General features: G+C 36.3%; 1 protein-coding gene across 5 annotated transcripts in view; it reads left to right on the top strand.

Moving 5' to 3' along the window:
- Window positions 1-27,832, top strand: part of LOC107083278 (engulfment and cell motility protein 1) — a 119,603-nt gene that overhangs the window by 30,091 nt on the left and 61,680 nt on the right. For 4 of the 5 annotated variants that reach the window (XM_015372374.1, XM_015372372.1, XM_015372373.1 and 1 more), the window contains exons 1-6: window positions 7,233-7,435; window positions 19,671-19,827; window positions 26,754-26,794; window positions 26,934-27,006; window positions 27,103-27,153; window positions 27,247-27,416. In XM_015372374.1, the coding sequence (XP_015227860.1) occupies window positions 19,750-19,827; window positions 26,754-26,794; window positions 26,934-27,006; window positions 27,103-27,153; window positions 27,247-27,416 (413 nt within the window). In that variant the 5' untranslated portion in view covers window positions 7,233-7,435; window positions 19,671-19,749. Of the gene's footprint in view, window positions 1-7,232; window positions 7,436-19,670; window positions 19,828-26,753; window positions 26,795-26,933; window positions 27,007-27,102; window positions 27,154-27,246; window positions 27,417-27,832 lie in introns of those variants that run through there. The other variant, XM_015372371.1, reaches the window with a different exon arrangement.

Here is a 27,832-nt window from a genome sequence, read left to right as displayed (position 1 = left end):
CAACAATATGCGTTTGTGTATTCATATTTATATAATATACACAAACACAAATTCTCTGAAATTGTACATCATGATGATATGCTCAGATTCATACTGTAGAATTTCTGTGTCCATACATCTCCCATCCAATCTAATGGAGTGGACTCTTAAAAAAATACAAAAAATGGGCAAAACTACCCAAAGATAGGTGTGTAAAGTTTGAATTGAGTTTAAACTTGAATTGTATATAAATTTGATGTAGTAGATTTAGTAGTAGGGCTGCTCAGTGACGCAGTGGGTAGCACAGCTGCCTTGCAGCAAGAAGGTTCTGGGTTCAATTCCTGGCCTGGAGTCTTTCTGCATGGAGTTTGCATGTTCTCCCTGAGCATGTGTGGGTTCCCTCCAGGTTCTCCAGCTTCCTCCCACATTCCAAAAACATAACTGTTAGATTAATTGGCCTCTCTTAATTCTCCTTAGGTGTAAAAGTGCATGAATGGTTTTTTGTCTCTGTGTTGCCCTGCCATGGACTGGTGACCTGGATGGATGGATTTAGTAGTAGTTTTCTGTTGTTGATCAATTTGCAAAAATGTACAAAACAGGGCATCGAATGTTAAATTCTAAGCAGATTAATTTGATCATTTCAAATAAGGCTGTAAATAACTAGGGCTGAAACAATAATCGGATTAATCATGATTAGTAATCGATTAATCGGCTCTAAAACATGCCTTTAGCTGACACAGCAACCCACTTAGAGCAGTACTTGTATCAAAATTGTAAAGAAATATGTAAACATTTTGCATTTAAGATAAAATTAAACTTTTTTGTCTGTCAATATATTCTGTCCAGAACTTAAGCAGAAATATTTTAGTTTCACCTGGTTTAATTTAGTAAAAAAAAAAAATCTTTTTTAAGGAACCTTTGGCTGTCCGATTGTTAATCGAAAAAATAATCAACAGATTATTCGATTTGCAAAATAATCGCTAGTTGCAGCCCTAAAAATAACCCTTTTTAGATGCACATGTAAAAATAGACCAACAAATATTTTAGCCAGCATAGTTAATGCATGTAATACACTTAAATACAACACAATTGACAACACAGTTATTGATAGGAAAGAGTTTTTTTTTAACTATCTGGGGGAGTACTGTTTGACGTTTGCATCTTGTGCACTGACTGGAGCGTGTCATTATAGTTGATGTTAGTGAGCGTATGTTGACACTAATGACTCACTCTCTGAATTATAGACATTGATGTCCATAATTCTTTCCTTTCCCTAACATTTGCATAATTCCTATATTAGTTTTCAGCTTTCCCTCATATTACAGACAGAGACACAAGTAAATGAAAATGTCTAGGTGACTGAAGTAAGTGAAGCTGACTGCAGCTGTGAGCATGTGATTTATAGGTCATTAAATCTATATGAAATGGCAGACACAGGAAATGCGGGTATAAAAACGGCCAGTGATGGTATCCTCTAAATATATCTTTCTATATCTATATCTATCTGTATATATCTGGGGTTTTGCATGTCGTATATTCTGTTCACACAAGATAAATTGATTTTCCTGAAACCTTTATTCCAGCAATAGCTCTGTTCGACAGGCTGCAAGTCTACATACTGTAGCACAAACCTGTGTGCTCACATTCTGTCATTATTTTTCTTGCACAATTTGCGGGCATTAAGACCCAGACAGAACACTGTGCTTGACATTTTATGCTGTGAGATTTGCCCAGAGGTGTTTGGTTCAGTTAGGTACGTGCTGGTAGCAGTTTGGGTGCCTATTACTGCTGGCTCTTTGCTTTTCGTTTCACACTTTGGGTGTTAACGTCAAATGAAAGGTGGGTTTTGAAGAATATTTGGTTCACTTTTTTTTGTAAAGGAAATAAATGATAACTCTAGGCTGCTAATGCAGACCAGTCTGTTAAATGGCCTTTAATGCCATTTATGATATTTGAATGGTAATGGTTAATGTTGTCCTTGCACCCTTTCCCTGATGTTATGCATTGGATTTGCAGTGGTCTGCTTTTTCATATGGTCTGTGTATGTTGCGTCTCAGTATATCTAACCTTGTTCATGCTTCAGGATCTGAGCCAGTGTATTCTTTATTCAGTTTCTTTTTTTCGCTGTTTGAATTTTGGATGAATGAAAAAATACAAGAAAAAAATTTTAACCTTTTCATTGGGATTATGTGGAAATGGAAACCCTTGTCGACATCTCTCATGAGAAAGCCTCTTATTGCTTTTTTAATGTTATGAGACTAAAGAAACTTTTCCAGCTCTTCATGTTCTTATTCATCTCTTCTTTTAAGTTCCCAGCCATTCTAAATTGAAATGATGTCTGTTTTTACGCTATCCTAACACATAAATATGCTTCAAATCCTGGCTGTTTGTTTACAATCATCCTGCTGGAAGCTGAACCCCTATGTCCAGTCTCATATCTTTTACCATCTTTTTGCAGGTTTTTCTTTTTGGGTTATTTTTTAAGTTCAGGTATTATCAGAACTGTAGCCCTGCTGTATGTTACCCAAATGTTAAGAAAAAATTAAGTTCCTCTTAAGTGCAATAATGCAGTTGTGGTTTTGAATAATAGATAACGCCCTGAGGTTTAGTTAACGCATTTTTTTCTGATATAATATAGTTTAAACAGACAACCAATAAACCAATTTATGTAATATTACACTAAGAAAAACACACCAAATTGGAGTCAAGTAAAAAGTGGTTATGAAACTCAATCCACAAAGAAACGACCTACGTCAGTTTCTGCCTGACATTTCTTTGAGACACTCATTTGCGTTTTGCATTTCTGTCTCTCCACTGTCGTTGTCATCCAGAGCCATTTAAGGGGTGAGTGCAACCATAAGCTTGCATTCCTGAAATACCAACATTACAAACAAGCAGTCATAAAGCAGGCTGCAGGCAGAGCCATGGCTCCCCGATAATAGCTTCTCCTCAGTGATACAAACAAAAATAACAGATAATTATTCTGGTTATTACTCAGGATGTATTTTCTGGTCTGTGATGATAAATAAGCAAAGAAAACTGTTTATTAGTACGAACCTAATGTTCAAAGCTCAGATACTCTCAGAATTACATAATCATTATTCATGTTGCATTGCCTAATAACCGAACAACAACACAGATCCTCATTGCATCCAGGCAGAACTATTTTTTTTGTTTTTCTTTTTTTGGCACTACCAGAGAACTTGCAGGGATTTTAAACTAAACATTTACAATTTAAAAAAAGACATTTAAATTATGTTAAATATTTTATCTTCTCAAAGATGAAGTTTCATTATAACCTCTTTGAATCTAATGTCACTGACTGCAAATTTTTGCTTTTTTGTTATATTCAAGTTTTGCCATGTAAACTCTCTTGCTCTCTCTCTCTTTGTATATATATGTGTGTGTATATATATATATATATATATATATATATATATATATATATATATATATATATAAAATATGTGTGAATGTGCAAGTGTTTTAGTTCAATTCATAGTTTATTTATATAGTGCCAATTCACAACACATGTCGTTCCAAGGCACTTTACAGAGACTATGCAACCAGATGATATTGTCAGATTGGTTCAAAGTTTTCTATCCAAGGAAAACCAGCTGATTGCTTTTACTCATTGACTCATAAGCAATCTCTCGCACCAAGCATGCTTGTGATGACAGTGGAGAGGAAAACTCCCTTTTAACAGGGAGAAACCTCCAGCAGAACCAGGCTCAGTGTGAGCGGCCATCTGCTGAGGCTGACTGGAGTTCAAGGAGACAGAAGCAGAGATACAAAAGGCAACTGCAAACCAGCTCCACAGGCGACCCCGTCCAGGAAACACACAGCCAGGCAGATGAGAGCTGAGCCAGCTTCCATGTCAGAGGATGAAACGGAGCACATCCAGTTAGCCACAGTCAGGGAAACAGGACTGCACTGAAAAACAGGCCAAGCTCCAGCATCTATAAACAAAAGGTATTGATGGGAGCAGCACAGCTGATATTTCTCTCCAGGATGGAGTCACAGCCAAATAGGAACAGACCAGATGAAGCTACTGTGAGAAAAAGCAGATAGAACATAACATTAGAGATTTAACTAACAAATACCACAGAATGGGGAAAATAGAGATGGAATCATGAAAAGGAGTCCCTTTGTCCTCCAGCAAGCTAAGTCCATAGCAGCACAAATGCAGAAAATAGCTCAGGATAACCTATGTATTTTGGATAAGGTATAAGAAAGGTAGAGCCACAGCGTGACCAAGGTAGAACCAAGGAGAAACATCTATCTGAACTGAAATTCTCTCCCGCCGGATTGTGCTGTTAACGCTCTACCTCCACTCACATCTCTACTTACCCAGCAATTAAACACACCCTGTTTTTAACTATAAGCTTTGTTAAAAAAGGAGAGTTTTAAGCCTACCCTTAAAAGTAGAAAGGGTGTCTGCCTCACTGACTAAAACTGGTAGTTGGATCCACAGGAGAGGAGCCTGATAACTAAAAGATTCTACTTTTATGATTCTAGAAACCACTAGTAAACCTGCAGATCGAGAGCGAAGTGCTCTGTTAGGAACATAAGGAACAATCAGATCTCTGATATAAGATGGAGCTTGCCCAATTAAGGCTTTATATGTGAGAAGGAGGATTTTAAATTCTATTCTGGATTTAACAGATGGTCAGTGAAGAGAAGCCAGGATTGGAGAGATATGATCTCTCCTTTTAATTTTCTCTTGCTGCAGCATTTTGGATCAGCTGAAGGATTTTAACTACAGTTTGTGGAATTCCTGATAGTAAAGAATTACAATAGTCCAGCCTTGAAGTAAGAAATGCATGGACTAGTTTCTCAGCATCACCCCTGGACTGGATATTTCTAAGGGAATTCAAGAAACCTCTTTGATATGGGATTTAAATGACAGATCCTGATAAAAACTAACACCAAGATTTATTATGTAAAGAAAATACTGTAAATTAACTGAAACAAGGCAAAACCAAGATACAGAAAAATCCTGTTTTGTGGACAAAGAGATCCAGATGCCAATTTTCGACTTCTGGGAAAAAAAAAACAAGCAAGCATCTGAATCCCAACTATTCCATGCTGACCTGAAAGACAGAATGAAAAAGTAGAAAGAGGTTTTTCACAAGACAGTTTAAACATATGTATAGACCTCAAAGTGAAAGAATACAGATATATATTTTTGAAATCTTGTCACTCAGGTTAAAAGGAAAATATCAAGTGTAGCTGAGTTCAAAGATTTGTTGATTCCTTCTCCCAATTCATCACCACACTTTTCCATTTAACTTTCAATTTTAATTTATTTCCTGGATTTTAAATCAATTTCTGTTAAACTTAATAGTCTGTATGTCATTTCAAACGGTTTGACTTTCCAAAAGTTTGAATTACACTTTTAGCTGCTGTCGATTTGTGTTGATTCTGATAAAATTAGAAATCCTGTTCGATCTAGAATTGCTTCTAGTGACCTTTTTCTTTGCAGACGATATTTATTGGTTTCATATCCTCATATTAGACCTTGAATTGATTGGAGAAAATTACATCAAATTTTCAATTTCTTTTTCCAGCTGAAAACCTGAGTATGAAACTAACACTTATGCACAAGTACAAAATGATTAGTTACCAATAAATTACCACTATTCCACGAGGACATAACACCGAAACAAAAGCCTTTCACTTTTATGTACCAATAAGTTTAAAGCAACAATTTTAAGAATAAAAGTGAGGGCAAAGTAAAACAACAACAACAAAATAGAAATGGAAACAAAACCCTAAACCCTGACTCAGCCTCCAGTAGTAAACAGTGACCAACAAACCAGGCAGTGGAACTGAGGCCTGGATGACTAATGAACAGTCCTTGTGCTGTGACACTATTTTACACTGAAATAATAAGCTGTTATGAACAAAGCTCAGTTACGCAGCACACCTACAAGGCTGAGTAGCTTGCATTTATTCCTAGAAACGTTGAGGCCGTTTTTGTTTTATGACATTTACACGTCACTCTTATGTCCCTCACCCATCAAAGGGAAGTGTTAACACAACCCAAGGTGTGACGTTACAACAGTCAAAATCCTTTCTTGCCAAAGGGGGAGCTTTTACTCATTTGTCCCAAAGGTGAGAGGTGTGAGTTTGCTTCCTGACCCCCTACTACTCTAGAATGGGGTTGGTACTTAATACCCATCTTACTAATAATCTGCACTGGGGTTCATAAACGTGTTTGTGTGGGTGTGGGCCTGATGCAATATTCACAAAACCTTGTGTAAAGACCCAATGGTTGGATGTTATCTACACAAAAAGTGATATAAAAATGTAAAACATGACTCATATTTTCTTGCTGCTAAAAAACGAAGATTTTTATTTTATTCAAAAGAAAAATATAAGTTTTGCTATTTTGTTTTGGTTATTCCTCTCTGTTGGGGTTGCTAACCATGCTGGGGGTTGAGGTGTGCGGCTATAGGGGGCTTTAAAACTTTATTCTGCTGTATATCAATGAGTTGGATCCAATTAGTGTATTTTCTGATAATATTGAAGTTTGCTTTTGTGTAAATTATTGAGTACACTACAGCTTCACTCTCATTGCGTCCTGTTTGCGTTCTCATATTTGCTCACTTGACTTTAAAACCTTAGTGGAGATATACATTTCTTCCTCTGGCTTGTTTGTTTTCTCTGCTGTTGCTGTAGTGGAAGAAAAATTAAAGGTTCTCTCTGGGAATGTGAGTTGGAAACAAATAACTTGAATGTTTGCGTTTTGGGGGCTTGCAGGGACCAAAGCTGATCTCATCCTTGGGTGGAGTAAACATCTGTTTTTTTTTTTGTTTTTTTTTTCTGTGTCCCTTTTAGCTGGGTCTAATAGTACTCTCTGAAACAGCTCTAAGTTTTGGCTCAGAGTAAAAGTGGTCATGGTGACAAAATAAGACCATCTGAAATGCTCTGACTGTGTGATTTTCAGAAAGGACAGAAGTGGAGTTGATCTGTGTTGATTGAATGCATGAATTCAATCTTAATAGAAATGTGTGTTTTGATAAAAAGTCCTGCATGCTCATTTCATTTCACAAGAATTTTCTTTTGGACTTTAATTTCCAGTATAATGATGATTTATTTTTGGGGGGCTCTTTATTTTGTATAACTTTTCAGTCAGTCAGCGTCTTTTTAAGTCACTTCTTTAAAATTTGCCGCCTTTTCACCAACAAACCTGTTTCCTCTTTCACTACAAACGCCTATTTCCTCCTTCTGTGACTCTCAGAACCCTTCTGGTTGCTCTTTTCCTCTACCCGAGGTGCTGCACAAAGCTTTGTGAAGCTCTCGTCTTTGGCTTATGATGCTAAAAGCTCCTTATCAGTCTGAAGTTTCCTAAAGAGAGCGGCCTGTCTTTGTTTCTTGACGCGAAACGGTTGCATCGTCGAGGAGCAGGTTAGTTTTGAGGAAAACTTGCTGCCCTGTAAAGTTTGACGAGGTGAGTTTTCATATCTTAGCTATGTGTTTTCTTCACGCAACACAGGATGCAGTAGGCCTCAGGGTGTGGTGGTTGTTTGATATACTTTTTTCAATAATTTTTTATCATTGGGCACCAATATTAATTGTAGATCCATATTATTGACCATTAATTGTCTATTATAACATTTTCTGGAATGATCTAATTTGTGAGATGGGTTTATTTTCAGCAAAGAAACATTTTATGTTCAAGACCTGGATAATTTAGATGTTTGAGTGTTAAAGTATCATAATTTAAAGGGTGAAAATACCCTGAGTGTGGTTAGTAACATAATGGGGTACTTTTTTGGGAAGTAATTACTAGGCCATATGAGGATCCCCACAAATGCTCTTTATGGATCATATGCTTGCCTGTGGGCCTAATTTTTGCCTTGCATTTATCTTGTTTTGGCAAGTTATCTTAGCTTTTTCTGCTGCTTTTTTTGTTTGTTTTTTTTTTTTTTTATAGCTTCCAATGTTGTGATTAACTGGGTTTTGCAGGAACGTCATCCAAGGACCTCTAATTGATTCTGACTCACTTGTTTACCCCAGTATGCTTTCTTCCTTGGTCACATCCCTGCACTCAGGATTTGCTTGTACCTTGTTCAGCATCTTGTTCTGTTTCTCTCTCTCTCTCTCTCTCTCTCAACTTATGTGTAGATGTGTTGGAGGGATATAGCCTGGTGCATGCTCACCAGGAGCTGCTTTATGTCACTTTGGGTGGCTGAGACTTTTGCTAGAGGTTTGCTGGCTGTGCGTTAGAGCTGTTACATGCTGCTGTTACGGTCGTTTGACAGGATATCCTGGCTGTGGTGGTGTTGTGAGAATTAGATCTGGTTTCCGACACAAAGCAGCCAAACTAGAATGACTGAGATGTTGTATTCCTTGTTAGTTTTACCATCAGTAGTTTTACTTAGGAGGAACTATTTTACCCACAGTGTTTGTGAAATTGTGGACAGACATATTTTTTTTTTTGTCTCATAGAGGATTGTTATTCCTCTTTCGATTGAATACCGAGTTCTTATAGAATGATTCCAAACTTTAACTTCATCTTCTGTCTTAATTTATAACTCATCTTTATCATTTGAAGTGTTTGCAAAAAACTACATCTTTGCACAATGCTGGAAAGAATATATATGATCTATTTAAATTCTAAATGAACTAGTGCTTTAAGGCTTTTGGTTTTTGTCCCTTGGAGCTCTGCTATTCTTTTCCATTTCTAATTAATATGTTTACCGGTAATTCCCTACCTGAGAAGTCTTTTTTTTTTTTTTAAGGCAAGAATAACCGTTTTTACTGTCACTTTTAACATTTAGGTAAAAAGTGAGTGAGTGAGCTGTTCTCTTTGGACTCTTATAAAAGGATCTTAATTAGGACTGAAACAAGACGATTTTATCGTTATTAATAGATTGTTGAAATAATCATCAACTAATTTGGTAATCGTTTAATCATTAACTAGAGTATAGAGACTCTAAAACATGCCTTTAGCTGATAGAGAAACCCACTTAGAGCGGTAATTATACCAGGATTGTAAAAAAAAAATCTAAACATTTTGTATTTAAGATAAAAAATCTTTTCTTCTGTCAATACGTTCTACCCAGAACTCCGTAAGTGGAAACGGTTTTGTTTCACCTGATTTAATTTAATGAAAAATCATCTTTAAGGAACCTTTGGCTATCTGATTAATAATTAAAAAAATAATCAACAGATTAATCAATTTGCAGAATAACCATTATTTACAGCCCTAATCTTAATTAACAAGGATGTAGAAATGTCACTAAACTCCGGCCTGTCTTTGCCAGTATGTCCTTGTAAAATGGACTTTTAATCTAAATGAGACTTTTCCTGCTGTAAATAAAATAAAATTAATTTAATTAAAATAATATGTCGGCTTGGCATCTTATAAGAAAAAAATCAGATGTATAAAAGGAACATGGAAGCACTGATTCATAGATACCTTGTATTTTAGAAAATGTAACGGTAAACTAACTCTATAGGGGACAGTAAAGAGGATGAGCTTCGAGCCTGCTTTCATGCTAAAGGAAATGCAGCTGCACTTATACTTAAATTATCTTGAAATTTCTCTATTAAATTTCTTAACTTGGCAAAATTGTAAAATGAATAATTATTGCGCAGAATACATTTGTTTTGCTCTTGTAGTAACTGGTTGTATAACTGATATGACTTAGTTACAGTAGTCAGGCTGTTTACTCTGCAGTCAGCGGCACCCAGATTTCACTTGTAACTTACCAACTTGAGTTATGTTGCAGTCACCTTAATTACATTGAACGATGAGATTTGTCTTGTCTTCACGCAATCGGTTTGTGTTTTTAAAATGAATGATGGATGGGAAATCCAATAAGGACTAGAAACCATGAGAATTCATTTTGATTCATTTTTTAATTAATTTCCTTTTTTTTCTTTCACTATTTTGATTAGGGATGTCACCGATCTGGTATTGATATCAGAAATTGGTCCAATATCTACCACAAAAAAATGTCGTAGTATATGAGCCTGAATGTGACATCTCAAATACTAGCTCCCTTATAGAAACACTCTGTTCCAGGTTTTCTTTTCATCATTGAGTCACTTCATTTCTAACAAGTAACGCTTTTGTCTGAGCCAACATAAGCATAACAACTAGCTTATTTCTGAACTGTAGTATATTTCATTTTTAAGGGGGGCGGGGTTAAATATTGATTTAAAGACCTCAATTAGAATATTAATGGTGGTGATGTGGGAATAATCTGGTTATTTTTTCTACCTTTGAGTCTGTGGGTAAATAAAAAAGATTTTGTAATTATGAGACTGTCTGTCTGACAGATGAGACTGCAAAAACTTGGTCCTGCAGAAGGAGGGTGGTCTCAAATGCACCAGTGAATTTTAAAATGCATTTCAAAAGACGTTTTTCAAGGGGCTGTTATTAATTACATTTTATTTTATTTAAATAGGCTTCAGTAATATTATCAGTATATCATCAAATATATAAAAAATATATGTGAATTGTATTAGGAGAAAAACTTACAGGCTTTTATATGTTGGGAAATACTTGCTCTTTTTTTTTTTTAGAAATGATTTATTCATTTTTGGTTATTTTAGATTATGTTTTATGCTAATTTCTGATGAGATTAATTCAGCTGTTTGTTTTTTATATTTTCTTTTATCCCTAAAACTGCTTAGATCTCTAATCCTGTGGTTGAAGGAATAAGAATAAATTGTTTTCCTTATGTTGTATGTGATATATGATAATAGGTTTAAAACCTTTGATCTATCATACAGGAGCTTAGGGCTGTGTTTGGATGTGTCTGTTATGCAAACATATAAAGGGTAACATAATCATGCTATGTAATGGGTGTGTAGATGTTTAAGGTGTCATGATCAAAGCAGCAGTAGCTCATAGCCCTCCAACCCAGAGCTGGTGACCTTTTGTCTCAGTTTGCACATAAAGGATGGAGCGCACATGCTCTGAGCCCTGCAGCAAGCTGGGCCCTTTGTAAAGGCATCAGATGTTAAGCTAGAGGAGAATCTTTTAAAAATCAACAAGAAGCAGAATCACTGTAGTCAGCATGAACATTAACAATGTTTGCCCGAAGTAAAACCTTTACCTGAAAGATTGCATTAAACATCTATCCTGTACACTTTTTGATGTTTCTTTCTTCCGTATTTTAGTTGTAATTGCCATCAACAGGATCATTATAATAGAACTATGGAAAACCAAGCTCAAGCAGTAGATATAATTTTAAAGTCATTTACCCTTTAAATTATATACTAGAGCTCTTAAAAATATATAAAATCCTTTATCTTTTAAAAATGTGAGTATTTTGTCCCATTTTTATTATGCAATGTCATTGTCCTATTGAACTCTCCTTTCACTAAAACCATAGGTTAGGGCAGCCTTTGGATAACTTACCAGGAGAGAATTGGGGAAAGAAAGCATGAGAGGGTAAACACATGGCTTTCCTTTTCATATTTAAAACCAGTAAAAAAAAAAGTTTAAAGAGACATTTTGTAAGATTTTTCTAAAAATATGTATCTTAAAAAAAGTGTTTTTATTTGACCCTTTACCAGGATAACATTGCCTGATGAGCAGACTGACACCTCAGTAGCTCAGCACCGATGAATCGATAAGCCTGTAGTGTTTTTTTTTTTTCTCTGAATGTACTTTTGGTCGGAAGTTCCCGCGCTGTTTTATGTTAAATGGATGCAACCTAGCAAGTAAAGTAAAGTATTATACTCAAGATGGATCTTGTGGATACTCGGAAGCGACCGGCATCAAGGTCAATTCGGACACTCCACGTAAGGTTAAACAAAAATAAATAAATAAATAAATAAAACAACAAAAAAAAACTTGTCAAGTAGGAGCAAAGGAATGCTGTAATTATGTGTTTTGGCCACAGGTGGCAGTATCATTTGAAAACTCCATATTGCCTCTCGAAGTGATATAAAAGCATCTTCCTTTTTTTGTGATAATTTTTATCTTCATTCCCCTAAATGTACAAAAAGTTGGTATTTAAAATGATCAATGAAATATCTATAAGTGCTCTTATAAAAAAAATAAAAAATTTAATAAGGTGTTCATATTTTTAGATTGTGGCGACCCACTGCAGCAGCTCAATGCGAAAGAAGTGAAAAATAAAAAACAGTGCAACATTTATTTCACCGCTATTGTTTTTCGATTATATTTTTAAAGTTCAAAGATTTATAAAACCCTTTTTTTATTACAGATCAAAAATATTTCAATGAATAATTAAAGAGAGCATTTGAGTTTTAATGAGTACTATACTTAAATCAGGGTTGAGTGGTTTTGCAGACATTAGGCCTCTCAGACTATGGCACCTTAAATGTCAAAGAAATAACACAGGTCACAATTAGGTCAATTATAATTTCAACACTAACATAATCTGCATGGGGGAAAGATGACTCTTAATAACTGCATATTTAGGTCTTTAGGGAGAGGGTTAAACTGCTGCCTCATCGCAGCATTATGGATCCTCTTTAAAGGTCGAAGGATAAACAGCCAGTTTTCACACATACTTTTCCAATTTGTTCTTATCTCCATTGTGAGTTAAATGAAAAGCTAAATTCTGCTGTTTCCCTGCTTTCTGTTTCCAATAAAATTTTCATGTTTTTGTCTCTTTAACAAATGTCTAAATTTATCCTAAAACGTTATGCTTTTATTTTCTCGAATACTGTTTTTATTATTATTCAAACCACTTGTCCTGCAGCCTTTTGTTCTTTTTCTTTTATTTTAGTTGCCATGTTCCAGGCATAAAAATGTCCAACTCCATTTAAGCTTAATTACCCCTTTCTTCTTTCCTTTTTTCTATTTGGGGTCATGTTTCCTACTCTCTCCCTTTTATTCCCTCCCCCTTTTCCTCAGTATTTACCCCCCCTCCATCCTCCCTTTACAGATGAGGTGACCCTCGCATAACACTACATGAATTATTAAGGGGAACCAAGCCCTGCCCATTCAATCTGTGGCCTTCTCTCCTCTGTTGTGCCCTTTACTGCTCATCAATAGCTTTTTCTGAACCACTGGGTCCAATCTGGTCTCTGTTTTTTTATTTATCTCAAAGAATTTCATCTCAGATTTGCAAATGTTGAAGTATAGACTGATTGCATGCTTTCTCATTTGCAGTTTAAAGTCTTGTTGTGTATTATTATAGTCTTGGCAGCACAGTCCTACATACAGGTGCATCTCAGAGAATTAAAACATTTAAAAAATTTAATTTATTTCAGTGATTTAAAAAAAAATGAAATGTATGTTATAAAGAACGTCTTTCTTTTGCTTCTCAGAAGATTTGAATAGAGTGGACTCTTTAAACTGGCCGAACCATGAAATCATTAGTCGTACTGTAAAAGAAAATAAAAACAGGGAGATGTTCCTGCCTGTGAGCTTGTCTAACCTTTAGGCGGAGCAAAAAATAAACATGAACTCTTTCAGAGTCAACTTTACAAGGCTGATTTAAATCAGCCGATTCTGACATGATGAGATCTGACAGCAGATAGCTTGGTATCAAGCTACCATTTACCATAAAGTGGCTCTGATGAGATGTCAGAAGGACACAATGGGAATTGACACAGCCTATTAAAGACATGTATGGTCAAACACGCACCTCTTGTATCTTGTTGCCTGACTGCTGTTTTCAGGAGTGGTAGAAGGAAGATAGAAATATGTTAATCAGATGAGGCCATGTTGTAAAGCTGCTCATTGTGTGATGGTGTATTGCACTACTATGTCTCTAAATTGAATTTAAGCCTGTTTTTACAGCTAGCAATGAGATCGGTGTTTGTGTGCTTGAACATATCGCTATGTGTATTTCCAGCCAATAATCCCAGAGGGTAACCAGTCTTGCGTCATCTGAAGTCACTGTTAGATGACAAGATGCTTAAAATAATAAACCCGTATACGCAAAGCATGAACCTCACTGTTTTTATTGGAGCCAGTTTTCTGGCTGCAATGCAAGGCTGGAGTCAGAAGGAGAGCCTCTTGTTTGCACTACCAAATCTTACCTTATCAGTTTCACACAGGAAAAACAGATTTACATCCAAATGATCAGTTTAGATACATTTTAGGTTCGCTCACAGTTAAAAAAAAAAAATAAATTATTTGCAATTCAAAAGCAAAGATAAAGAAATTTTTCTAAGCAACAAAAACCAATATAGGTGTACATCATAAATAATATATTCATTATTGTTGTGTGATGCAAGTTGCATTCTGGTTTGAATTGAAAAGGTGAAATAGAAGTCATGTTTATTTCTGTGCTGCAGACACCAGGGTCTTTTCAGACAGATGATCCGTCTACCCACAGTGCAATGCAGGTAAAGTATGACTACTCTGCAGGTGAAAGTATTTCTCCGATAAAGAAACAATGACCTTGCAACTTTTGATCATTATGTTTTCAGCCGTTGCTGTTGATAAGCAAAAGAACCTTCAAGTCATTACATATATTTATATAAGCAGATACATTTTTAATCAGGAATTTTTATGGTGTCTCTGTTTTGGTTTTTCCATTTGCACTGACAGTCACCGTCCAAATAAAAACTACTGAGTGCACAGCCACATGTGTTTCTGTGCATTAGAGGAAAACCTAAGCATACTAAGCATACACTTTTGTGGTTGAATTGAGGACAAGTTGTTTTTAACGATATTGTTTGAGGCAAAACGGTAACCTTGGACCTCCATTATTCAGCTTGTTGCACAGAATGTTCTACTTATTTTTCCTTCTGTTCTTTATGCAGTAATAAAAGAATAGCAAACTTGTTTTTGCTGGTTTATTGGGCTGCCTGCTCAAGCAACTAGCTTCTAATTGACAGCCCTACAGGTACTCTGTATTATCCTCAACAGAGTGATAGACATTGCTCCTTCAGTTTCCAAAAACACTAATTGTATTAGTTACAGCTACTTGATTGTTGGTTAACAAAAATAGTGAATCATAGCAGCAGCTCAATGCATTAATGCCTGTAAAACTGATGAAAACCACATACTGCAGTGCAAAGTAAGCATCAGCAGCAACAGAAGGGTATTTTAGTGACCTTAAACCGGTACTGTTATCAAGAATGGGAAGGTAGTCTGACTGATTAAAAAAAGATTCTAATCTGCTGGAATTTAGATGCATAGCCATGTCTGCAAAGAAGAAAGCATCCAATGAACAGCACTGATGCGAATGGGAGGACTAGTTTGACACAATGGCCAATGTATGGAGAATATTGTCTCTGATTGTGACAACACATTATCATAAATGTGTTTTCTGAAAGTCGTTCTGCCCACTGAGTAGTTGTTGAAACATTAACCCTTAGCACAAAACAGAATACCCTTTGGTCCATTTGATTTATCTTCTTAATGCCTTGCATTTCTTAAGACAATTCTTAGAAATGCATTCATTTTAATTAAAGTGGTGAACCAAACATCAGACCAATCCCTGGAACTGTTGCTTACAGCATGGCTTAAATCTTGGCCAACCATGACAGAGGGTACAGCTTTCGGTCACTTTCTCTTTGTCTTTATTCTTTGTTTGGACACACAGGTGTCTGCATATCAATGACTACCATGTTTTGTCTGCTGAAACTGAGTGAGTGAGTCAGCATGCTGAGTGTATGAATATGGCACCACTTATGTTAACTAAGATGTGGAGCACAATAAAAGGTTTTTACTCCTTTATACATTTCAACTGTCTTTGCTTTTTTGTAAAAAAATTTTGTCACACATTGGATAACCTGAAAAAGTGTTAAATTCAGTTCTTTTAATTTTAAATAGAAATGGAATAGTCACAACATCAACATTTTAAACGATTCAGTTAAGACAGACTAGATTATATTCAAGAAATCAATATACTAACAGATTTCATATCATATAAATATGCATTTGCTTACATTAGATCATCTACTGGGCTGTTTATATTAACTTAGAAAAATCAAAACATAATGACCAGGTAAATACACTATGATAAGCAACAGACAGGGATTCTTTGATCTCAGTGTACCTCAGTCGTAGAATATAACTGGTTGCACAAAAACAAAAAGTGAAGTGGGTTTAAGTGTTAAGAATCCATAGAATAATTCATTTTTTGTTTTCGTTTTTTTTTTTTTTTGTTTGCACTAGAGTTAAACGTAGTGTAAATTCAGGGTTAGAACTTCACAAAATGTGTTGAATTTGATTAGAAAAGGTTTACTTCAGTCAATAGAAATTTGAGACTATACCAGAACCAAGACTTGGTTTTAAATTATTCTGCTTACACCCTTTGAAACTTTACAGATTTGGGTAAAACTACTTGTGAGCATTTCTGAATCATAACTAATGGCTGGATATTCTCTTACTGTGTCTTGTAGAGGACAGATTTTGTTAATGATCCAATTATGGCAAGTTTTCCAGCTCTTAAAACAGCAAAGCAAACCCAGACCATTACCCTGCCACCATTTGTGACTGGTGCTACAATGTTACTTTTCTGAACTACTGTGAGTCTTATATTTGAGGCGGTGGGACACAAGAAGTCTCTTATTATGATTACTCCATTGAATATATGTCGTCTTAGTGGACATTGACATGTTTTTCGACAAAGATGAGTCACACCTTCGGGTTCATTTTCGTCAGCAGTGTTTTTTGCTTTGGAAATTTGGTGCCATTTTCTCTAGTATCACTTTCCTATTAAGTCTTAAAATGTGTCCTTAATGCAGGCTACTATGTTGTCACGTGCTTCTAATGTGTTTCCTGGTTCCTTAATGACGACCTACATGATTTGACAGTTTATTACCGAGTATATTTTGGTTGGCCTGCAAGACTGTTCAACACTTATAACTGTCTTTACAAACTCCTCTGGGCTGATTTGTGACTTGTTCCATTTGTAGCTGTAAACTGTCTTGATATTCCTCTTGTAGAGGGTCTGTGACTTTCTGTTACTCTTAGCCTACTTCATGTTACCAAGCAAGTACTATTTAAGTGTCATTATTATTTTACAGGTTGATCAGAATAAGATTGGCTGCTTAAGTTAAACTAAAACGTGATTATATATTATATGACAAACGTGGGTTTTATATTGTATATAAAGCCAGGTTTTTACTAGTGAATCTACTCATCAATAAAAAACAAATTTTATCTTAGGCAATCTTTTTTAGAATTTAACCTGTTTTACAATACTCGGGTGATGTAAATAAATTGAGGAAGGGTTCAACAGTGTTTAATGATGCTGCATTCATTTTTCGGAGATTAAATATTTGACATGGAGCGTGTTAATTCTGCTGGGATGATACAGAATCTATCTGTTTGTTTTCTATCATCGCTTTGTCTGAATTTACCAGGAAGTGCTTTTTTAAAGAGAAAATGGTAAAAATACAACCTTTCAAACCTCCCATATGCTAAGCGCTTGTAGAGCGCCAAGTTTTTAATGTACTTTATAAAACCAATCTTCTGTTGAATGAGCATAAGTCATTCATATCTCAGCGGTGAGATTCAAAGTGGAGAGCTTGAATGACTCATTTTGGTTGAGTTGTGGCAGATGCGACTTGAGTATGCCAGTCATTTTTAGAAAGAAAATCGCATCCAGATCTCAAGCTATTGATGCAGCAGCTGCCATGACAACAACCCCTTGAATTAAGGCTGCAGGAAATATTATGGGGGGGGGACTCCTACCAAATCAGAGGACTATTATTCTGTATGCTGTCATTAAATTATTGTACATTTACAAAAAGCTGTCTAGATTGTTCAGTAGAGCGTAGACTCCAGATGGAGAGGATTTTTGTGTTATGTGTGTCATGAATGGAGACGTTCCCCCACTTGCTCTGTGCACATGCATGCAGGATTTATGCATCAAAATGTACAACTTTATGCTCAGTGTTACTCTCCTAGGAGCTAGTCTCAGGCAGTTTTTTATGCATTATGGATTAAGATTGAAAAAGTAAACCCAGCGCTTTATCAGAAACTTGGATCTTCCAAGTTTTCTAAACAGGCGTACTTTATAAATAATAGATCATGTCTTTTATATGAAACCTCCACTTTCCCAAGACTGTGAGCAGGAGTAAGTTTCATTAGAAATCATTCAGCAAACATACAGACAGGTTTACAAAGCCCCGCTTTACAGAGTGGCTGTGATTTGGCTGAATCTCCAACTTGGGTCTTCTAACTGGCTTATCTTGGAAATCCATTGGGGTTTTTTTCAGGTCAGACATGCTGCTGGCACCTACACCACCTAGTGTGCTACTTTGTACCCTCTAAAGTGTCTTAAATACCACTGGAGTAACCCTGGATTACGAGTCCAGTGTTCAGTTATTGCATTTGAGATCAGCAATGTTGTTTTGTTAGCTTTGTCACTCCTCTGAATCTGAGTCCAATTATCATAACATCATTGTTTGGCAGTAGAGGTATGTTTTATAGAGTCTATTTGTTTATGTGAGTGAGAAAAGTTGTGTGAAAAGTTTACGTTTTTGTAAAAAGCATTTGATCAAACTCGGCCAGTGCATACATCTGTAGCTCAGCAGATCATGAATGTCTGAATGTTTTATGCAGTTTTTCTAAACATTAACATGCCAAAGAAAAACTACCCTCATCTTTATATTCTTATGTGTATTTATATTTAAAGAGAAAAGATTTCATAAACCTTTCTTTTTTTTATTTCACAAATATATACATAGAATCTGCCTGATTTTTTTGGGACAAATTTCCATTAGCATAATACAACAGACAGAAAGCTTCTTGTATAATTATGGCTTCTTTTTTTCTTCTATTATTCTTATTAGAATTTGTATATTTGATCTAAATGGTCTGGTCTCTGGGCACAGACACCTGAGGGTGAGAGCACTGATCATTCCCGAGGGTCACTACTGAAGCCCATGTTGGCTTCTGCTTTGTGCATTCCATAACCATTCAGATTAGCCTCTTTTACACCCAGTTTGTTTTAAGGTTCAACTGATTTTCTTTTGATATAAATAGAGATGGGCATTTATAATGACCCTCATCATTATTATGAGATAAATGTGTATCACAATAAAAACACAATTTATGTTTTATCAATCAAATATTTAATCTTTTCAAAATGGCCAGCTCCAAATAACAGGTGAGCTTAATTGAGCTGGTTTTGGAGCAGAAGCTTTTGACTGGAGTTTGTGATCGTCAGACCCCGAATCCACAATTTTAATCACATTTAGGGACATTTGCTTCTTCAGATTTGTGATTATCTTTAGACCTCATTGACTGTGGGTCACTCTTCCATCACAACCTGCTTCTTTTCTTTTATATTTAACAGTTAGGATGAATTGGTTGAGACTTGGACTCAATTTCTTCTCAACAAAAAAATGTTTTTTAACTTCTATCTAGCATTGTTTTGGAAAACTATGTTTGTTGAAGCTCGAACCATAATAAATAGGATTCAAATGTAAAGCGGTCTACATAGAAAGCAGCTTTTGGTCAGAGAACAATCCGGATTTATGTAAAAAACTTGTTGATGATGAAAAAGAGCAGATTGTTTAGCGCAAATCTACAATCACGTGAAAATTGTGTTGTCAGTATATTGTGAAAGTGTAAACTGCATGTTATACAATCATTCCACCCTAGATGCACGATTAAAAGCTCAAAACAAATGTGACATGCATGCCAAATATTACATGCAGCGTCTATTTCTCATGAATGTTTTAGCTCTGCGCTTGTCTGCATTTGCTCACTGCTCAAAGAAATGTCTTTAAACCACATCTTGTATGACCACCTAATGTGTTCCCCTTTCTGTTTGCAGGTTTGGATGAACCATCTTTAGAAGTGTTTGACAGAGGTGTGAGGCAGCGAGACTCGCACCCAGCACTCTCCTGGCAGCCATGCCGCCGCCGGCAGACATCGTCAAGGTGGCCATTGAGTGGCCGGGGGCCTTCCCTAAGCTCATGGAGATAGACCAGGTAAGTGTCGTAAATAGGCATATAACATTGTTCTCCTTTAAATCCAGTTCGGTGCTAATGTAACAGATAAAAGTACTGCACGTGATTTGTACCTAACATTCCTTTAAAAAGAGATATATTACTTTCACAAGAATGAAATAAAATTTTTCAGAAATTGATAAATGGAGAAAAAAGTTTCATAAATCTAAAAGTATCTTTCAAATATAGCATTATTCGGTCCTTTGATCGGAATAATGTTTTGTGCAAATTTTGAACCTACAAACTAAGAGCTAACTATAGCATCTTCAACAGTTAACAGGGCATGGTAGTCTCACAGAGGTTGTTTTTAATTTATTCCAAATTTTCAGAACTTTCTTGTTAGTTTACACTTCATCTGATCATCCTTGATTGATCTTTATTTTCCCACCCAGCACTTACCATCTTTTGTCTACATGCTCTAATAGTGTTAATTACCTTAATATAATTGTTTCTAATAATTCTAAAGGGTTTTGTGATTAAGTTGCCAAAAACAGAAAGCGGGACTCATTCGTAAATGGACAACATCTACACAGAAAGTACAAACGTTATGTTCAACCTCTCATTCAGTGTGATTTACAATACAACTTTGGTTCTCTGGTGTTGTGCACGTTTCTCCACTGAACACCCACTCAGGCGCAGATGAGCACATTGTTAGGATCAGCGTATCGGCTGAGACGAGTCATTTTGAGTAAAGGAACTGCTGAATGTTAGACTCTTTAGCCCCAGCTTCAATGCAACGATGTGTGAGCATCTGTGCTCAAACTAAACAAAGAGTGATTCCTCATGAGAGAAACAATTCATCTTAGTGTGGTCAGTTTTGTCAGAATCTTCTGGTTAAGCAATGTTGCATGCTTCCTCTAATTGGCTCTTGCTGCTATTTTGATTCATCAGGCACTTACTGCTATGAGCTGCGCACAGTGTGACAAGGTATTGAAATAAAAATAGGAAAAGTATCATTATCTCGCTGCTTCACTCGTATCAAAAGACCATAACCTTTAGAAAAGTAATGGGGGTTGCTATTTAAGTTGCCATTCTTCAATGATTGATGACTTCTTTAAGTGATGAGAAATAATTTTAAACTGCTGATTTGATCTTGTCTTTAAAGGTATAGAGGACAATCTTTCATTGCCGGGCAGATCATCAAAATAACTGTTCCTCCTAATTGTCAATCATTCTGCTGATATGCTTACATAGAACCGTCCCACTGGGTCATCCCCTTAGCTATCTTTTTATGCACATCCCCACTTTTGGGCATATATCTGTGGTGAGCTACAGTTTCAGACAGTCATTGAAGCTCACCTTTCTCACCACTATTCTTTGAAAATGGCTGAGGGTCGAAGGAGAAAAAGTGTTTACGAAGTATATAAGAAGAAAAGAAAGGCCTCAGTAGACTCAGATATATCCTGGAATGCTTTGCGCGGAAAGCTCTCTTCACAAAGCATTATGGGATTTACTGTCACAGTGGCCCGCTATAGACAAACGCTGCCACTATCTAACATCGGTGATTAATAACAAAGATGGCGTAGGCACCACTCAGTGGAGGATGTATGTGACCAACTGGGAGCAAAAAGCAGTGATCATTTGACCAAAGGATCAGTTAACTGAGTTCACTATAAAGTCTACTATATACTCCCCAATCTATATAGTTATCGGGGGATTAGAGCGGAGATTAAGACACAATTTGCTTGTATGAGCTATGAGAACAGCAGCTTTTAAACAGAGCGTGCATGAGGAGAAATGGGCTTGTGCATGCTCTTGCACGCGTTTCATAGGCGTTCCCTCTCAGGAGTTGGTACAGGGTTGTGCATGTGCATTTTTATTAATGTGGAGAGGGTGGGTCTTTTCAAAAATTTGTGAAAATCCTCCACTTTACCTTGAAGTAAGAAAAAGCTTGCCTGTCGAGTACAGGAACAGGTGTGAGAGGGGTAATGTTGCATTACTCTATACTTCACACAGCTAGAGAAAACTTATTTCAGCTCTGGGCTCTTTCTATAAGGACTAGGCTCTATAAGAAAGTATAAGCTGTTATAACATATGTATTCCTTAATACCCATAAGAGGTCTATGTTTATAGTAATATCTGAGAACACATATAGCAAATGAAAGCCTTAATCCCAGTAATCAAACGTTGAGCTCTACATTAAAGTCTGCACTGCAGTTGGTCTTAATGCAACAAGTCTGGTGATGTCTGTCAGCCATTTGTTGTAAATATATGAACATTTATCACGTTTATTCTCATGAAATAGCTGCAAATATTACATCATATTCTAACTAAACTGAACTATAAATGTGTCATTTTGAATTGCTGCTGCAAGGACGGCTGGACTAAGAAGCGTTTGTGTTTAAATGAAAATATGCATTTTTCAATCATGAGATTCCTAAAAAACATTTTATATAATCACGTTGTTTTATTTGCCTAATCTAAGAGGATTATTTACCCCTCTTAAATAGTTATTATGATCATATTAACTGCTCAGAATGTCGGCTGACGTTTGCTATCTGAAAAACAGTGACTAACGGCGTGATAAAATAATTAGCCCCAATAATGACTACCTCGCTTAAAGTAGGCATGGTTGCTGTTTGATTTCACATACAATGTGTAATGTGGCCTTTCTGGCTATGCCTGCATGTGTGTATGTGTGACTCACAGATGGGCTAATTACTGTACAAGCTATGCGTCACTGAGGCAACTGCCGCTACAAATGGCTCTTCTCATTGGATAATCCAATGAATGAAGCATTGAACTATGTAGTACTTGTGCTTCTGGTTTTGTTGTGATTCGTTTAACAAATTGGAGAGGGTAGATGAAAGGATGCGTTGAGATGTTTTATGAGCTTCTTTTTTAATGTTACAGCAAATTGGCTTTAGTAAATTTTTTATTTATTGAACCTGCCTCCATAGCCCCTTCCTCTACTTTTCTCCAAATCTCTGAGCTGTCATCTCTCTCTTGTTCCACCCATCTCTTTTCCCCTCCTTCTTGTCGCTCTTTGCCTCTCCCTCTCATTCATTCCCCCACTCACTCCTCCTCCTTTCTTTGTGTTGTGTTTGTGAAACTTGTGTTGTTCCTCTTCTTCTCTTGTCCTCCACCAGCAGTCCCCTCCTCCTCCTCCTCTTCCTCTTTATAATAGTCCCTGCAGTAGCATATGGCTGTCTGAGTCATGCGATGAGGAGTGGGCTTCTGCTTCTTGACTCGTCTGAGTCCAACCAAACATTGTTCATTTATAAGTGCGGGTGTGCATAAAATCATTTTTGGTTTTTGTTGTCATGTTAATTGTTTATGTGAGCACAGTGATAATTTTGTCAGTATTTTTATTACTATTTATCTGGTTGAAGCAAATGACTTCACCAACAACTACTAGGTCTTATTTCAGTGCACATGGGTTAACACTTATATTTGTTTTTGTTATCATTGTTCCTTATATCCATCCATCCATTTTCCGTCACACTTTATCCCATGCGGGGTCGCGAGGGGTGCTGGTGCCTATCTCCAGCTGTCAACGGGCGAGAGGCGGGGTCCACCCTGGACAGATCGCCAGTCTTGTTCCTAATATTTCCCACTTAAATATAAAAAAAGAAATCATATCAACAACTTTGATACATAGACCATTATGTCAGTTGTCAATTAGCATGTTCTTGTATGTTCTTTTGAGCAATTAAAGGTATAGTGGCTATACCTTTATAGCCACTATACCTATAGGATTTTCGTGATTTTTTGTTGTTGAAAGATTTGCCCACAAAAAAAAAAATACACATGCACAACCCTGTGCCTGCTCCCGAGAGGGAACGCCTATTAAACGCGTGCAACAGCATGCACAAGCCTATTTCTCCTCATGCACGCTCTGTTTAGAAGTTGCTGCACTCATAGCTCATATTTAACACAAGCTTACTGTGTCTGATTGTCCACCCTAACCCCTAGATCCCTCAATCACTATATAGAGCAGGGACTATATAGTGGACTTTATAGTGAACTCATTTAACTTACCGTTTGGACTGATAATAGCTTTTACTCCCCATTGGTCACGTAACTCCTCCACCAAGCGGTGCCTGCGCCATCTGTTATTAGTCGCCGCTGTCGGGTAGTGGCAGCGTATGGCGACAGCGGGTCGCTGTGACAGCAAATCCCATAATGCTTTGCGAGGTATCTCTCCAAGCAAAGCATTCTGGCTTATATCTGCCTCTTCTAAGGCCTATTTTTTCCTTCTCATACACTACGTAGTCACTTTTTCTCTTACGACCCTCAGCCATTTTCAAAGAACCGCTGTGAGAAAGGTGAGCTTCAATGACTGGCTGAAACTGTAGCTCACCACATTCATACACCTGAAAGTGTGCATGCGCGGAAAGAAAAAGCTAACTGGGGACGAGCACGTAGGATGGCCTTAAGTAAACATATCACCAGAATGATTGAAAATCAGGAGCACCACTTATTTAGATGATCAACCCGGAAATAAATGATAGTCCTCTATACCTTTGATCAAACCGCTCTTATTCAGTTTTTATTAACACATCCGTATCAGTTTAAATATTAAAACTGGGCTAATATTGAAAACTGATTTTTACTTACATCTTATAGCTGTTTGTTTCAGGAGGGGAGCGGTTGGCCGTGTGTTATTTGTTTGGGCGTATAAAAGTGATAATGATTTAGCCCAGTATTGCGGAGTGATTAACTGAGACAGAGAAGAAATGTCAGCAGCGTGGAAGGTTTTTTATTTCACAGTGCATAAAGAAAGGAAATATTTGAAATACATATAATATGAATACTGGTAATCAGCCAGAAGAGCAGTAGAGATTTCAAATATTGATATATAGTCCCAAATATTCATATTCCATTCAATGTTTCAATTCCCAATTAGCAAGGCACTTTGAAGATGTAATTCAGCCAGATCATTCAGTCAGACTGTTTAAAGGTTTTCTATATAAGGGAACCCAGCTGATGCACTGAGTCATTGACTGCAGGAATCGCTCCTCTTGGAGGAGCTTGTGGCGACAGTAGGCATTCGCCTGCATTTTGTATTTGACTCTGCAGCAATCCTTCTATCGGTGCATCGCTTCAGTCCCTTCATTTGGTCTGTTTCACTGCAATGTTTTACTTAATCTAAAGACTGTGAGGAACAGATAGCCCTTCATTGTATAAAGTAATAGTTTCATTTCTCCTTTGGTCCCAAACTTGTTGCCTTATTTCTGGTGTTGTCTCATCTCATTGCTCTGTATTTCGGCACACGCAGTACAAGGTAGAATTGTGTTGCACGGTGATCATCCAAGCACAACGAATCTGAGGTTCAAATATAGCTTTCTCTGGATATAACTTCATATAATTCAAGCTATCACTTAATTTTTTTTAAATTTACTATTTTTCAAGGCTGCACTTTTAAAAAGATGTAATTGTCCAGAGAGAGGTGTTCCAAATGAAATTTCTTTTTTTTTTACACTTGAGTAAACAAAATGACAAATAAACTCTGTCTATTATTCTTTTCAGGTTTAAAGGAATTTGAATTCATTAAGTGATTTTGAAGAAAAAACATCATTTATTTTTACTATTAAAAGTAACAAAACTTTGGAATTAAAGACATTCAGGGTTATAATCCTGTCACATCATGTCATTTAAATGTTAAATATACTGCTTAAATTTAATCTGTGCGTAAATCTCAACCCCTTTCACGGTCTAAATTCTGTTGTTATTGCACCCCACTCTACCCACTTACCAACAATAAACAATAAACACCAGTTGCCTTATGAAATGTTGCTGTGTCTAATCAAAAATGCACACCTGTCTGCATTTTTTCTTTCTTTGAAACATGATTCTTAAACAGCTTGTGAGGCTCTCAATGAGGTCTGAACTTTAAATTGTGAATGAGTCATTGTGCAAAAAATATAAAATTTTTCAAAATGTTATTTAACAAACTGTATTATGTACATGTATATAGCAGAGATACCACATTCATATAGAATACATTCTAGAAGCTTAAGTTTATACATTAACTTTTAAATGCCTTCTTAACACTAATAAAGTGTTTTTGATGCTTGATAAAAATCAGTTCCTTCTAAATGCCTCCTAATATATCAGTCTGCGTTGGATTGTCTTATTTTGATAAACTGATTTGTTTATGAAATCCCTATATTCTTTTCTTTCTTTCCTATCTGCCTCCTTTTGTCTTTAATCTGATGCAGTTTTTTCTTCAAGCCTCGTGTTTTTGCAGGTTCCATATTTAAAGCTTTTATACCGTAATTCTTAGTCTCAGTTTAAGCGTGCGGGGATTTGTTTTCAAGGGAAAAAATATTTAGGAACCATGGGTTCAGTGAAGGAATGACAGCCATGCACAAATGTATATTTAGGCACGCAACATTTATGCGAAATGTCATGTTAATTTTGTAAATGTCTGCAAACATAACTTAGGTTGACATCCATGTGGGATTGTGATGGTGTGGTTTCAAACACATTTGTGTTATAAGGTAAATTATAAGAAACAAAAAATTTACAACCTAATTATGATCTTTCTGTTCCCCCTTTTTCTTCCTACTTTTCTTCCCTAATCTAAATCCAGAAAAATGTTTCACTTTCAACCATTTTTTTTTTCTTTTGTAAAGTTCTGTGAGGAATTGAGAAGTTTCGCTGAGTTTCACGATACTGTTTAGATCAACTAAAGCTTTAAAACATAATCAAGAATATTTAATTATGCCTGTAGAGGCAGAGTTCCACTGCTGTAGCCTGAAAAAGCTATTTTGATTCAGCGGTAATAGAAGAAATGGAATAATAGAATACACATGGTTCACAAACTCTCACCATCATTAAGATGAATATAAGGAATAGTCTCCCATTGTTCCAGCTCTGCAGTATGAAATAATTGCAGCCCACTCTGGATTGAGTGGAATTTTAGTCTGTACTGAGAACTTAATGTGTTTCTTAATCCACAGAAAAAGCCTCTTTCAGCCATTATAAAAGAAGTGTGTGAGGGGTAAGTCTGGTCTATGCATTTAAAAGTTATTTCAAAATATCAATTTTTCACTATCTTTATTTAAAGTCTTACTCAATTTGTTTAGGACTTCTTAATATCAGCTACAGTGTTTCTTTCTTTTTTAATTCCTTTTTTTAAGGTGGTCTTTGGGGAACCATGAAACCTTTGCTCTGCAGATTGCTGATGCAACAAATTTCTATATCACAGAAAAGGTTTGGTAATCATTTTTCATGACAGAGTCCATCTGGGGGGGAAAAAAGCAGCTATTACATGCTAATTTATGCTTGCCTGTTGGAAATCCTCCACAGAATCGCAATGACATCAAAAATGGCTCCATATTGCGCCTCACAACTTCTCCTGTAAGTTACAACTTCTCTAAAGAACATTTCTTTGATATACGCTGAATCTTTCTATGAATTCACAATGTATGTATATATTTTTTTCTCCTCTAGTACCAGACGGCTCTCCAGCTTCATGAACGGATTCAGTCATCCAGCATGGATGCAAAGCTGGAGGCCTTGAAAGACCTGGCCAATGCGTCCCGGGACATCACCTTTGCACAGGAGTTCATCAACCTGGACGGCATCTCGCTGCTCACTCAGATGGTTGAGAGTGGGACTGAGTAAGTCAAACTATCTCGCCTCCTCATTTGCTCCTTCTATACAGTTCTTTTATTTCTCTAAATAAACACAACTTTCCCCTCATTGTACTAAATGTATATTTTAATTATTAACTTAATAGAAAAACTGACAATGTACATATTATATAAACACGGAATGGTCACAGAAATAAATTGAATCTGCCAAATGTAGTAATAAATAAAAAATCTATGAAAATGAAGACATGAAAGTCAGATGTTGTTTTTCAACCATGATTTAACAGAAGGATTAAAAAAATAAATAAACTCATGAAACAGGCCTGGACAAAATGATGGCATCTGTTGGAAAGACTGAATCTAATTTGACCAAAGGAGTTTTCTGTGCAGTGATCTAAATGCATGTCCGTATGTAGGTTAGCCGAACTATATTGTAGCAGTGA

This window comes from Cyprinodon variegatus, unplaced genomic scaffold (genome assembly GCF_000732505.1).
Source record: "Cyprinodon variegatus isolate N-32 unplaced genomic scaffold, C_variegatus-1.0 Scaffold71, whole genome shotgun sequence".
Taxonomy (NCBI): domain Eukaryota; kingdom Metazoa; phylum Chordata; class Actinopteri; order Cyprinodontiformes; family Cyprinodontidae; genus Cyprinodon; species Cyprinodon variegatus.
Note: the sequence above shows the minus strand (reverse complement) of the source record. Positions and strands in the feature narration are given on the sequence as shown.